Here is a 14,993-nt window from a genome sequence, read left to right as displayed (position 1 = left end):
AAAAGATTAAAACTACCAAGTGAGGGCATTCTACTTTGCTTGAGAAAAAAAAAAAACAACTTTTCAAAATATAAATTTTTATAATAACCAACACAGTAATTTTTGATATTTCATATGGCATTAAAGTCTTGAATTCAACAGCAGTTTCTACTGAGAAATATTCCAAAATTAACATGTCATAACTAGATCATTTTAACCATATAAAGTTAAAAAACAGATTGTCAGTATTTTAGAACTTTGTACTTTTAGGAGTTGGTAACCTCAGTGATTTGGAATATACATTTTTAAACAATTATTAGACTTCTATTACATTTTGCATTTGTTACATTATGATTTAAGTTAAATTTTTGAATAAGCTTACCAAAAAGGTAGAAGACATAAGTCCAATTCATATAGAAGCAAATTATTCCAGAAAGAGGAAGAGAAATTACTGTCCCAAGCTGTGCTCCTAGAACAACAAAGATTTTGTAAACTTTAAAGAGAAATGAACAAGGAGGGGACAGATTTATTGCTTAAAGGAGATGGCTAACAGATTCTCTCAAGGAATCATTTACTAGAAAATCCACAGTTTATAAAATGTACACATTAATATGTAATTACATTAGTTACAACTACGTAGCTGTTGATGAATTAGAATGTATCATCAATATAGGACCTATCATAACATGAGCTAGTAAATGACACATTACTAGTAAATGTGTTAGAAATCCAGGTGTTTGGGGGAAGGTTCAAATATGGTCTCTAAGGCTGATAAACATAATGTACTGCAGTATACTTGATGATATAAGAATGAAGCTTTTAGTAATGTAATTTGCCCAAAATATATTACAAACAATTGTTTCAGATAAATAAATAATGAAATTCTTTTTTTTTTGTTTTTTTGTTTTTTGAGAAAGGGAGAGCATGAGTGGGAGAGAGCGGCAGAGTGAGAGAGGGAGAGAGGGAGAGACAGAGAGAGAGAGAGAGAGAGAATCTTAAGCAGGCTCCATGCTCAGAGCAGAGCCCAACGCAAGGCTTGATCCCATGACCCTGGGATCATGACCTGAGACGAAATCAAGAGTTGGACACTTAACCAACTAAACCACTCAGGTGCCTTGAAATTAATTTTCATCATCAAATAGAAGATATCTTAATAGGTACAGTGGCAGCTAAAATAATCAGATATTGTTTCTGGTCTCAAGTTTTAGTCTTATGTAGGAGACAAAAATAAACAAATAATTATCACATCTTAGAAAGTGTTAAGTGTCACAGGGCAATGTGGAAGTTCAAACATGGGACAGATTACCTCTGACTTATAGAGGTCAGGAAAAGATATATGAAGCAGCAATAGACTTTGAAAGACGGGTGAGATTTTTGTCTTGTAGAAACAAGGTAAGAAAGATGATATGGAGGCAGATGTAATAGGAGGAGTAAAGGAATGGATGTAGGGAAGCAGAGAGTGAGTTTCGGAACTTCACTCGGGTAAAGGAAAGGAATAGAAGGTAAAGGCTGGAAAAATAGGTTGGATAGTTACTGAATATCTACTTTACTTCAGACACTGTGTGTCAGGGACCAGGCTAGTGGAAATGAAGTGGTGAAGACTGTAAAGAATCTTGACCCACAGTTCAGGCTTAGACTTTACTCAATAGGTAAAGAGGAACCACAGGTAGTACCTGCTCATGAACTATCATCAGATTTCTCACATCAATCTCTACATTGCTGTCAGAATCATTTTCTTAAAATGTAAATCGGATCATGTCTCTCTCTTGATTCAAAACCTCTGATGTCTCCCCATTGTATTTTGGAGGAAAAAAATCCCAAATCTACTTTTCTTCCTGTGGCCTGTAAGGTTTGATATAATCTGGCCCATGTATATTTCTCCAACCTCATCTTATGCCATTATGCCCTTTATTCATTAAGTGCTAGCCACCCACAGTGGTTTTTCATTTCTTTGAACTCTTATGTTATGTCCTGCCTGAGCGTCCTTGTACATGCTGTTCTGGTTGGCTGGAATGCTCCTCCTTCTGCTCTTTGCATGACTGATTCATTCTTATCCTTCAGATTTTAGCTTAAAAGTCACCACAGAGAGGTCTTTCTCAGCCAATGTATTTAAAAGCAGTCAGTCCAAAAGTTTTCATTCAGTGTATGATCTGGTAAAATTATAATTCATATATAAAGCTTATGCTATCTCACCCATAGATAAAAATGTTGGCAAATAAATGCAGAGAAAAAAGATGTATGAAGAGAGAGACTGAGAATCATGATATGCTCATTAGACAATCAAATGAGAAATCAGAAGGGGCACCTGGGTGGCTCAGTTGATTAAGCGTATGACTCTTGACTTCAGCTCAGGTCATGATCTCACGGTTTGTGAGTTTGAGCCCCACATCAGGCTCTGTGCTGGCAGTGTGGAGCCTGCTTGAGATTCTCTGTCTCCCTCTCTGTCCCTCCCCTGCTTGTGCTTTTTTTCTCTCTCAAAAATAAACAAACATTTACAAAAAAAAAAAATTGAAATCACACTTTAAGGACAAAAGTGTTCAGCTTTCCAGCTATTGGACCTTAAAAAAGAAAAAAAAAAAAAACAAAACCCGTGGCATTCACATCTGAATGAGCAACATGTTTTGAAATAAATGATGGCAGATGGAGAAAATGATATTAGTTAAGTAAGCTGCATTGCTATATGTTAAGCCAAAGAAAAAAATTAATAATAAAATTATATCTCTAAAACTTAATTTTCATGTAAAGGAGGCATCTAACATCATTCTGGTGTGCAGGTGTTTTTTTTTTTTTTTAATCCAAGGCTGATATACACATGTAGCAAAATTTATATAAGAATAGTTGCCTTACCCGCATATGAAATGCTAAGAAGCTTGCTTCGTTCAAGAGGGGGAGCCCAAGAAGACCACATGGCATGCATAGCTGGAAATGTAACACCCTGAGGAGAGGAAAAAGATATTTCTGCTGAAATACAAGGTAGATTTGTGAATGTTTTAAATTCAGTTGAGTATTTTGTTGTAAGAGAAATTTCTGGATAAGAATCAAACTAGAATCAGGTTCCATGAAGTGAGATGCCTCTACAGTCTTGAGTGAAAATACCTTCTAGTGAAATACTTTCGAAGTCTCAACAAAGATTGATTCTGTCAATTGGCTTGAGGACTCCAGGGTAAGGGTTACAATAAATCTAAAAGAAGGTACTGAATGATGACATAAAGGAATCCCTCTCAAGGCCAATTTTATTCATTTACTTTATTAATGGCCTGAATGAAATGGGAATATTACTACCAATATATAACTTTAAAAAATGCTGAGCTAATGCTTTGGCGTACTGGAAGAAAATTCAAATTGACCTTAATCAACAAGAAAAATTGTCCTACAAAAAACCCCGATGAATTGAATTAGAGCATTTATAGTCTTCCTCCCCACCCTCAGTGATAACTAGCCTAGTAAATGCCAATTACTGATATAAAGGGGCTGGAACTGGGCAGGCAGGAGAGTCACAGAGACTTGGGAGAGGAGGAGATGCTGGAGGAGAATGGGAGGGAATAGATTTTGGTATATTCAAAGAAGTGGATTCATAGCTCTCTTTGGCCACTAACTGTGCAGCTTCACAAAGATTAGTTAACTTCCTGGAACTTCCATTTCTTTATCTGTAAAACAAATACAATACTTCCTATCTTGCACGATTGTTGTAAAGCCAATAGCTAGTGCTATTATTAGTGGAGATAAGAATAAATGCTTTAACACTTTGTACTTTCTACTGATTCCTTCAAAAACAAAAAAGGGAGCAAGAAATACCAACAGAAGGCACAAATGATTTAAGCAGCATTGCAAGTTGATAAGAATTTGTATCATAGAGCAACCACAGGATGAGTCATTACAGAATAAAGATTAAGGTGTTGGGAAACATCTACAGAGATTATGTTGTAGAAAACTTCATTATAAAACCCTAGGGACAATGTAGGTATATTTATGGTGAATCATGCTAGGGAGGAAAGATGCTGACTTAAGTTTATGGATTAGGCAATGTACATATGATATATACTGGAGGAACAGAGAAATACAAAAGAACAAACACAACTTCTGTTTAGATGTAACATGGTTACTTGAGAGAGTAGTATTAATATAACCAATATACTATAATGCTAAATTAGTGGCATAAACAGACAAGAAGCTAACATATGGGAATACATTCAGCAAGGCTATTCAATATCTGGATCAGAGAAATTATGCTGCAACGAAGTATATTTTACTTAGGTAAGGAGAAGAGGAACCTGGTAATAGGGGAGTAATTCTTATTTTGTAGTCAAAACAGTTTATTTAGTACATCTCTATTTGATAAGGACAAAATAAGATTGCTTATTAAGTGATCAAAGCTTAAATTTAAACAGTATTTGGCAATCTCTAAAGCACTCTAGCAATCATTATCACATCTGAGCTGTGACTGAGGATGGGGCACGTAGTTTAGTCCCAATTTTAAAAATGATGGAACTGAGGTCTAGAGATTAGGGCTTACCTACGGTTTCACCATTAGATACAGTGGAGTTGTTATCCAAACTCTGATCTTATGACTCTAGTCAGTGTTTTTCCAACACAGCATGTACATTGCTACTACTAACTTTCATTCTTTTAAAAAAAAAATTTTTTTTTTAATGTTTATTTATTTTTGAGAGAGACAGAGCATGAGTGGTGGAGGGGCAGAGAGAGAGGGAGACACAGAATCCGAATCAGGCTCCAGGCTGCTTCCGAGATGTTAGCACAGAGCCTGACACGGGGCTAGAACCCACGAGCTGTGAGATCATGACCTGAGCTGAAGTCGGACACTTAACTGACTGAGCCACCCAGGCACCCCTTAACTTTCATTCTATATACCAAACCTAGAGGACACTATTTTGTTTGGGTTAAAGAAATGTTAAGAGCAAAATAAATATATGCTTCCATTTCATAGGTAGAAGCGCAAAGTTAGAAACAAAAAGAGATCATTATTTAAAGATAGAGGTATATATGATGAAATGCAAAAGAGAAGTGGAAAGGAAATGAAAGATAAGGAATTAAAATTTTCAAGTGATAAAAATCTTAGGAGTAGAGGAAAAAACAGATAAAAACTGATAACAATTCTCAAAGCAGCAGAAAGGCCAGAAAAATCATAAAACCAAAGATAGTTATAAAAAATGATAAATTATTTGTCTCTAAGTTCAGAACCAGAAAAAAGAACAAAGAGGAAGCTCTATGAATAACAACACATTTAAAAGTAAAACAAGGCAATTTGACAAACCATTGTGTAAAATGTGTTTTAGATCTGGGCAATCAATTAATGATAAAGGAGAGATAAACCAGCAAAAATTCAAGAGGTAAAGATGGTCTATCTTAACCATTTTAATAGTCATTTCTTGTCTTTTCTTTTTCATTTTTAAATGTTTTATTATTTATTTTTGAGAGAGAGAGAGCGAGTGAGCAAGCATGAATGGGGCAGGGGCAGAGAGAAAGGGAGACACAATCCGAAGCAGGCTCCAGGTTCTGAGCTGTCAGCACAGAGCCGGATGCGGGGCTTGAACCCACAAACTGCAAGATCATGACCTTAGCTGAAGTCAGATGTTCCTCTAGTCACTTATTTTCTTATCTCCTGAAGTAAGAGTCAGAAGACCTGTGAAGTGTTCCCTGGGAAATGTTTTCTCTGAGTTTTTAGCAAAGCTTCCAGTTTCATCATGTTCCCACTTGAGAACCCACTGACCTCACTGATATGAAATCACTCGAATTATTTTCTAGTTATTCACTTCTCTTTTTTTTCAATTTGAGAGAGAGAGAGGGTATGTGCAGGGGAGAGGGGCAGAGAGAGAGAGAGAGAGAGAGAGAGAGAGAGAGGGAATCTCAAGCAGGCTCCATGCTCAGCGTGGAACCTGAAGCAGAGCTGGATCCCACAACCCTGGGATCATGACCTGAGCCGAAATAAAGGGTTGGACACTCAACCAACTGAGCCACCCAGGCACCCCATTAATCATCCTTCTAATTAAAAAATAAGTCCTATCTTCTGATGTCAACTGTTGGATTATATTCATACCAAAGAATGATAATTTTAAGGAGGTAAGAAAGTGATACGGGCTAAGAGGAAAAACAAAACAGAGAAAAAGATTACCTCTCCTAGTCCTTCTAGGGCCCTGAGTACAATGAGGGCTCCAACTCCAAAATCTGCAGCAACAGGAGTGAACAGGGTGAAGATGGCTGTGCCAAGGATCCCAAATCCTAGCAGCAGTTTCCCGCCCACTTTGCTGGCAATATATCCTCCAGGAATCTGGGTGATGATGTAGCCATAAAAAAAAGAACCGAGAATCCATCCTTGTGTTTCTGCATCCCACTGGTACCTTTTACCCTATAAAGAGCAGGAGGATAAAAACAAGCTTTTAAGACCTTGACTAAACAGCTCTTTTGTCTAATTGGCATCTAAGTACACATAAATGTAATTTTGAATCGCTGTTTTCGAGTGAAGAACTTGCAAACTTTCTACTAGGTACGTGAGTCACCACAACACAGACATGCCACTTCTAGAAGAGAATAAAAATAATTGAAAGCCGTAAACTGCAAGAAGGCTCGCTATTTTATGAAACTAGACTCTAGGATGAGTTGTAGAGGCTTTGTAATGACCATGACCAAGAAGGACCAAAAAAAAAGGTACAGGTTCAATCCAGAAATTCTACTAAACCGAATACTGTATGGGCTGAGCTAGGCTTTGGAGCCAGGCCTGGGTTCAAGCCTCGCTCTTTTACTTACTGGATTTGTGATCTGGGAAGTTAAATGAAAAAGGCCTGACACACACGAAGTGTTCACTTAATGTTGGTTATTAGTATGCATAAATATAGATCATTAATATCTCCCCGATTCAGAACAAACACTTGAACAAGCACAAAGAACAAGACGAAAGAACAAGAATTTAAACCAAGCCATAAACTTCATGTGAGTAGGAAATGTCTTTTAATTAGTAGCAGCACACAGTAAGGTAATGATGAAGATTTAGTGACTAATCAGAATATCTGACATCTTTAATGCATGTAGTTGTATCACTGAGCCAATGTGTCAAGAACAATTGCAGGATTTGTTTTTACTGCTGATATAAGGCAGATGAATACAATTTAGCTAGGTCAACGAAAGCACTTGCCAAAGGGAAAGATACAAAGCACCCCTCTAATTATCCTTATTTGCAGTATTAATTTGTAGCTTATCTGTGGAATTATTGGACTTCATGAACTGTCCAGCAGTTATAAGTCATAGGTTGAAGTAGGAAAAGTGGGTGATGTGAACCCAAATATGAATTCAGCAACATTATTAAGGTCAAATAAAAATTTATTTGGTAAGTCACTATTTTGTATGTATGCTTGTTTAGGCAAAAACTTCCTGTACTTGAATGCTCTTGTTTATAAATGGCAGAGGAGACTAACCCAAGTGTGATCTGGCTTCTTCGTGAACCCTGGGAATGGATGAAAATATGCTCATAAAAAAGGACACCAGCCTTTTCTCCTTTTCTCTCTGTCTGATAAGCAAAATAAAGTGTTTAAAGTATATAAAACTCAATTCTGAACAAATGATGAGCACACACTTATCAATTCTACTATAACATGAAGCAGGCAAAGTGACTTAAGCAGTTTAGGTTAAGCATAACGTAAGTTTTAGAAAAAGAATGTCCTAAAAGACTGACCTGTTCTTATTTTTCATACTGCAGATGACCCAAGCTTTCCTGCAACCATAACCTTTTAAGCAAAACAGCTATTGAACAAAAATCCCATAAAAATTATTCAGCAACATCTAAAACAATCAAATTTTCTGGTATGCTAAATGGGTTTTTCCAAATTATCTTCAAGGATGATTGGTATGTTTACAGAGGAAACTGAAAAACTACTTTTCAAACAGATCAAGGTGTATTACACCAAGTAGCAGTAGCTGTAGTTATGTTACTGTTCAACTAGTGCTTGGAAAAACACAAAGGAAAAAGACTCAGCTTACATGAATCAAGTGTTGATGGTTTCTATAGGATGCAGAAAGACTTTTCAGTATTTTAACTTGGTCATATTTTAGGAATAAGACTGTTTATAAAGTAGCACTTACCGTTTGATTATGAAGAACTTTTATGGGAGCAGAATGCTCTGCACACTCCTTGGAAGTTTTATTATCTGCTAAAGTCGTATTTGAATCTATCATATCCACTAATGCCACGCTCAGATTCACCCGTAATGCATAGAGAACGAAGAAACCAAAAAACGCCAACACTGCTAAGTTATAACGAGCAGAGCCGCACACTGGAGCTGAAATAAATATTGGGGGACAACTTTCACTAGAAGAATAACTTAGATGATATTGTCTAAATTACTAAAAAGGTTACTTTTTAGAAGTACACAAATTCATAAATAATGAATATTTTTCTGAGAATAATCTCAGGTTGAGCATATCTGAAAACATTTATCAAAGAGAATTTGTTCTCAGTAGCTGTAGTTTTGATAAACATGTAACACATGAGAGCCTGAACTATAAGACAGTTTTTTAAAACACGAAGGCAATAGCTTTACCAACTCTGCTCAGAAAGATCTCCATTACAGCCTCAGAACTGTCAGTTAACAAAGATATGAGAAAAACAGATAAGGGGTTTAATGGCATCACTATTTCTGAAAAACTATCTAACTCATGGCCGATAAGTACTAGAGTATTCACCACAGCATAGCACACATACTGCTGACTATGGATTAGTGGCCATCTCACTGTAATTGTAGCACAGCACAAAAATTTCCTGCCAAGGCTAGGGCCTGAAACTCCTCTTGATAAATTTCTTACCTTGAAAAGTATCCTCAGAGGCTGGGTTTGAATCAGAAGCCATGATTAACACTTAAGGTCCTCCTAAACTAAATGTGTTTAAGAATCCAGAAGCAAACTTGCAGAATCTATGACAGTTGCAGCATCTGTGACAGTTGCTCAGTTGCTCATGCTTAAAGGGCCCACATTAAAAAAGGAAGTAAGTGAAGGTACCACAAGGATAAAAAAAAAAAATGAAGGCGGAATGGCTGGAGGAACCAATGAAAGAAAGATCATGTGAGAGGAGGAGTTTTGATCTATTTTTTACTATAATTACAGGCGTATGCACATTATTCTGTCTTTTGCTTCTTTTACTGAGTTGCAGAATTGGAGAGGGGACAGGAATTTAGGAAGTTAAGGTTGATTGATCCCTTAGTGACAGAGAGAGTGGCTAATCCAGGGTCTTACACCTTTAAGTTTGGTAAGCACTGAGAGAGAAATAGCTGTTGAAAGACATGAGCATCTGTTTTACTTGGTTCAATACCTATATATGAATATAAGTATGCTTTATTTGGGTAGTTACATATTAATACTACATACACATTTTTCCCCTACTCAGGAATCCTGGTGTTTTCATTTACCTACCCTCAAACAAAAATATGTTTTTCAGAGTACAAAGGTCTTGGTACTGATTCAGACTGACTGATTCAGACTGAAGCATTAATGAATATGGCATGACTATACTTAGGGATGTTCTTAAATACTATGATCAAACTCACTTTCCTATAAGCCTTCAGACACTTAACAACTGCTATCAGTGTTTCTTCTGTGTAGGCATTACATCACTTATGACAGAACTTTTCAATTGACTCCTTTTGGAGGAGTACAGCTATTAGAATTATGGCACCACTGCCATTGTTAGACCTAGATCTGTGAGAACTGTATTTCTAAAGCTCCATTCATGCTGTCTGTGTTACCTGAATCTAGAAACGTTTGCTCTCTGCTCCAACCAATGGGCTGCTATCTAGTTAGGGAGGCTTTGGATAGTGCAAGGCATGTTTTATCATTGCTCTGTGCCAGTAATACAAAGAAATCTGGATGGGGCCTCATAATCTTGCCAAATTTGGACAACCAAAATGTGTTACTCGGTGTAATTTGGAGTAAGAAAACTCCAGATATATGTACTGTCTGCTTTGCCAAAGTATTATTTACAAAGTTCATTACCTACTTCAGCAGAGTAGTGACAACAGGTAATTGTGGTTTCAAGAGCTTCTCTGGTTGCTGTGTGTAAATTGCAAAGGGAGAAAAGTGTGAATCATGGTAGAAGATGTAGACTCAGAAAAATCACTTAAGGGACTATTAGAGTTTTTCAGGAAAGAGATGAAGGTGGCTTTTTTTTTTTTTTAAGTTTATTTATTTTTGAGACAGAGAGAGACAGAGCATGAACGGGGGAGGGTCAGAGAGAGGGAGACACAGAATCTGAAACAGGCTCCAGGCTCTGAGCTGTCAGCACAGAGCCTGACGCGGGGCTCGAACTCACAGACTGTGAGATCATGACCTGAGCCGAAGTCGGCCGCTTAACCGACTGAGCCACCCAGGCGCCCCGAGATGAAGGTGGCTTTAACTAGGATAAAGCAGAGGCAATGGAGAGAAATGGGCAGATTTAAGATAAATTTAAAAGCAGAACTGACTGCCCTTGCCTACATATTAGATGTGGCAGTAAGTGAAAGGAAGGGGGTAAGTTACTAGTAATTCAGCTTACTAATTAGTCCAGACAACTTTATTTTATGCTATTCTGACTTGTAATGTTATTACTCCTTTCTATCCTATTTGCAGTTACCATATTTTATTGTAATCAGTTTCTCCCCATGTGATGCTTTATTTGGACTATGACATACCCTTTTTGTAAAAAATTTTAATGTTTTGTTTTTATTTTTGAGAGAGAGAGACAGAGAGACAGAGTGCAAGTGGGGGAGGGGCAGAGAGAGGAAGACCCAGAATCTGAAGCAGGCTCTAGGCTCTGAGCTGTTAGCACAGAGCCCAACACAGGGCTCGAAGTCATGAACCACAAGATCATGACCTGAGCTGAAGTCAGATGCTTAACAGACTGAGCCACCCAGGTGCCCCTGGATTTTGATATACCTTATCCTATGAAGAAGATGTAAGGCTATAAGTTGGTGGTATTACTTGAAAATATGACAAAGAAGTTATGGATCAGACAATTTTAACTTTCTGGGGGCACGGTCAATAATCAGAAAATAAAAAAACACAGATGTCACAAAGTATATGACTATGAGGTTTTAAGAGATACTAAAAATACATGGTTGCTACTTTATAAAAATGGTTATTGCTTACAAATCAGTCAGAAAAATTTTATTTCAAGAAAGTATGATGATTAGACAAGATGTGCCTGTGAATTTGGATAATGTTTGAAATTGGTCCAACAAAAGAACGCTTGCATCATGAAGAGAGAGAACATCCATCAGGCATCTGCCACCTTGAAATCTGGTTCAAAGCAAAATCATGCTTGCATAACGAACAGAGCACCCATCAAAACAAACACCAGCTTCTAAAATATGGTTTAAACTTAGGAATGTGGAGTGGGTGTACTTGAAAGAACACAGTCTAATTTAGAGAAAAGCAGACCTGAGAATGAATCTCAGTCCTGAATCTCATCGTCTGTGTTTTTGGGGAAGTTACTTAATAGTTTTCATTCTCAGGTTTCTTGGCTCTTAGAATGAGGCAACCACAATGCACCTCACTGGGTTGTGTGTGGATTAAATGAAATACTCTAGGGAAGTTATGGTAAACACTCAGTAGAAGTGAGTTCCTTTCCTGTTCACCCTGGATAAAGTTATACCAGTAAGATAGAGTGCCACCATATATGTGTGTAACAAGAGGCAAAGGAGTCACATTAAATTGCTTGTGTGTGTGTATGTGTGGATGGGGGGGTCGGGGAAAGCCTCTTGGAGAAAGGACATTTATACTAGTCTTCATCAATGAGTAGGAAGTCACCAGGCATTGAGAGTGAAGGGTAATTGCCTGGAAGCATCATGCATGTGGAATAAAGAAGAGTCAATCTCATCAATTAGCACACGGCAAGAGAAAATAATAACTCCTTGAGGCAGCAGTGAGGAGTGAAAGTGATATGCCCAGAAGGCCAGGTTTCTGTAGAAGCAAGGATGTGTGGGTGGAGAGAAGGCTGGTGAAAATCTTAGAATGCCAGGCATTTATTCATTGTGGAAGGGTTTGGCAGTGGGAAGAAGCAAGGAAGTACTGAGTAGTGAGGGAGAGACTCAGGTGGAAAATTCATGGTTGGGAGCACTGACCCATGCAGATGATGATTTTCCCTAAAGGAAGGGGGACACTGGACACAGAGAGCACCCTTGGCCCAAGAACTGCATTACAAAAAAATTTCCTATTAGGGTGCCTGACTAGCTCTTGATCTTGGGGTTGTGAGTTCAAGCCCATGTTTGGCATAGAGATTAAAAAAAATAAAAATCTTGAAGGTGACTGGGTGGCTCTGTCGGCTGAGTGTCTGACTTAGTTCACATCATGATCTTGTAATTTGTGAGTTCGAGCCCTACATTGGGCTCGCTGCTGTCAGTACGGAGCCCCGCTTCAGATCTTCTGTCCTCCTCTCTCTCTGTCCCTCCCTTGCTCACACTCTCTCTGTTTCAAAAATAAACATAAAAAAAAAAAAATCTTGAACACAAATACAATATGTTTTGCCTTTAAAAAGGGTAATATTCAACTAGTCTTACTCTGCCTTATGGGTAATTAATTCCTGATAAATCTTTATGTATTCTTAGCTCCCAAATTAATACTCATTCATGTGAAAACACCAAATTCCACTAAAATGGATTCAGTTACACAACATGACCCAAATGACCCAATGACCCAAGGCCATTTGCCTTTGTTCTATAACATGGTTGCTCTCTACCAGCACGCCATACCTTACATTTAATACACAAAGTATATTTGTGAAACTCAGTGCTTGTGTAATTGAGCCCTGAATGTAAGCCCTGCAACAGAACAGTAGAGGCAAAAAACGAAAGGAAACACCACTCTCCCCATTAATGAAAACAAAGCATAGAATGAACTGTTACAAGTTAGGAATCACAAGTTCCAATAGAGTGCGACCATGAAGAATGGGGACGTCATTTTACTGTGCCGAGATTCTCTGAGGAATGCAAAATCCAAATGGTCTTCACTGATAATAATGATAATGATAATGATAATGATAATAATAGTAATAGTAACATTTACTATGTGCCAAACTCTTCGAGGCACTTCCTATTAGCTCATTTAATCCTCACAGTAACCCTGTAAGTTAGGTATACTATTTTCCTTGATTTATTGATAAGGAATGCATAGAGAGCTTAGGTAATTGCTAAAGCTCACAGAACAAGTTAGCAGAGCTGGGTTTGGAAGTTAGTTAGGCGCTCTGGCTCCAGATCCATGCTCTGTCTTTAAACACAAAGAAATGTCTTAGAAGCCCTAAAACTCATTTCTCCTGAGTGAACACATTTTTGGTGCAACAGTATTTTGATAATCCACTTAATCAAATACAAGGCACATGTCATTCATACAAAAGTAAACCTTCAACTGGTATAAAGTGTGAGGAATGCATTTTTATGTGTTGGAGGGGAAGCTTTGCTCTTCCTTGCTTAGTTCCCTCCCTTCCTCCTACCTAAATTAAGCAGAAAAATCTATAGACTTCCTATTGTTTATCAGTGTTGGGCCAGCTTTTCCCCATCATTTTGGTGTGCATCTCTGAAATCCACCAGGCTGAGTAAAAGCAAATGCTTAAGAGGCAAACAATAATTGGGTTACTGAAAATTCCATCATATTACATCAACCTGAGTGGTATTAATTCTTAACACTAAAGAAACATATCTTAATTTTAGCTCTCTTAATAAAGAAACACTATGTATAATTTAAAACCATGTCCTCTTACTGATGGTGGAGTAGGGAACTTGTAAATTTGTGATGGATCAAGTAAAAATGATTAAGCATTTTTCAAATACGAATTTCTCAAATATAACACAAATGTGGCTACATGCAACCTTTGGGATGTAACCTCTGTGGCCCTCGGATGTCTATGTATACAATGATGCACCACCAGATGGTAGTTTCTAAGTTCTTTTTACTACTGTAAAATTTTACAACTGATATTTTATCAGCTTTTCTCTTCTTAAAATCAGAAGTATACACTTAGGCATAGATAAGGTACAGACATATATATTTTCTCAACTGCAACAGAATATAGTAGTCTCTAGGGAATATCTTGATTATGGCATTTGTTTCTGTATTTCCGTAATAGATTATTTTACAGAAGAAAATTATAGAAAGCTAACAGCTATGCCACAGAAAAAGTGCAGTTTACGGAACTAAGTCCAATTTCTAGGTAAAACGTCACTGGTACAGTATTTACACTGAGCCTCCTCTAAAATAAGCTCCCAGCTGCCGGATGGAGCTCTGACGTTGCCACATCTACTGCCACCATCTGGTAATGTTAAAAACAAATAAAAAAGATACCACAGGACTACCCGATTCTTGGTCAGGAAAAGTCAAATTTCTAATTCAACTCTGTTTCTCATGCACACATCTTTGAAACTACAGAATGCCTGCAAACGGATTTGTTCTTTATTTTTAATTACTTTCAAAGAAGTTACATTTAAAAATATTAAATAGTAATATATTTTAACTTCCCCAAATTCACGGAAGATACGTTAAATACTTCTATTTGTTGCAAGCCCTTTGACAAGTTATCTTAGAGCTTTATAGATATCCTATCTTGAGGATAACTAAATTGTTTTCTAACTTAAATCGTGGACTGCTACGATGTAATCGGAGACTACCATACGGAAAAAAAAATGTGTGCACAAGTTCAAGATATTCGCTGGGTTATGCAAGTCTTCCTCCATATACACACAACATGTTAACCTCAATCCTGTTTTTCGGTCTCCCCTCTCCGCCCCAGGAGCTACCAGATTACAAATTGGCGGACAGCAGCTGCGGAAACCTGGCGGTGACAGGGAAGGAGACCTAGCAGTTCCGTCCAACCTTTTGCCCACCCATCTGCAGGCATCTCTCACAGTTTGCTCTTACACCGGGTCCTCTGCCCGGCCCTTTGCCCATTGATTTGCAGGTTCTCCTCCAATGCATTCTTCCACAGGGTGCCCCGCTTGATGTTATCGAAAACTGCCAGGAGCCCAGCGCCTGCGGCGCCCAGCAGCTCC

General features: G+C 37.8%; 1 protein-coding gene across 4 annotated transcripts in view; it reads right to left on the bottom strand.

The window, feature by feature from the left end:
- SLC17A5 (solute carrier family 17 member 5) overlaps window positions 1-14,993 on the bottom strand; it is a 48,934-nt gene that overhangs the window by 33,469 nt on the left and 472 nt on the right. For 2 of the 4 annotated variants that reach the window (XM_053222567.1, XM_027057401.2), the window contains exons 2-5: window positions 8,071-8,267; window positions 6,110-6,343; window positions 2,827-2,914; window positions 362-448 (exon numbers count right to left, since the gene is read on the bottom strand). In XM_053222567.1, the coding sequence (XP_053078542.1) occupies window positions 362-448; window positions 2,827-2,914; window positions 6,110-6,343; window positions 8,071-8,267 (606 nt within the window). Of the gene's footprint in view, window positions 1-361; window positions 449-2,826; window positions 2,915-6,109; window positions 6,344-8,070; window positions 8,268-8,790; window positions 9,205-14,993 lie in introns of those variants that run through there. The other 2 variants (XM_015078210.3, XM_053222568.1) reach the window with 2 other exon arrangements.

Source organism: Acinonyx jubatus, chromosome B2 (assembly GCF_027475565.1).
Source record: "Acinonyx jubatus isolate Ajub_Pintada_27869175 chromosome B2, VMU_Ajub_asm_v1.0, whole genome shotgun sequence".
NCBI classification, from domain to species: Eukaryota; Metazoa; Chordata; class Mammalia; order Carnivora; family Felidae; genus Acinonyx; species Acinonyx jubatus.
Note: the sequence above shows the minus strand (reverse complement) of the source record. Positions and strands in the feature narration are given on the sequence as shown.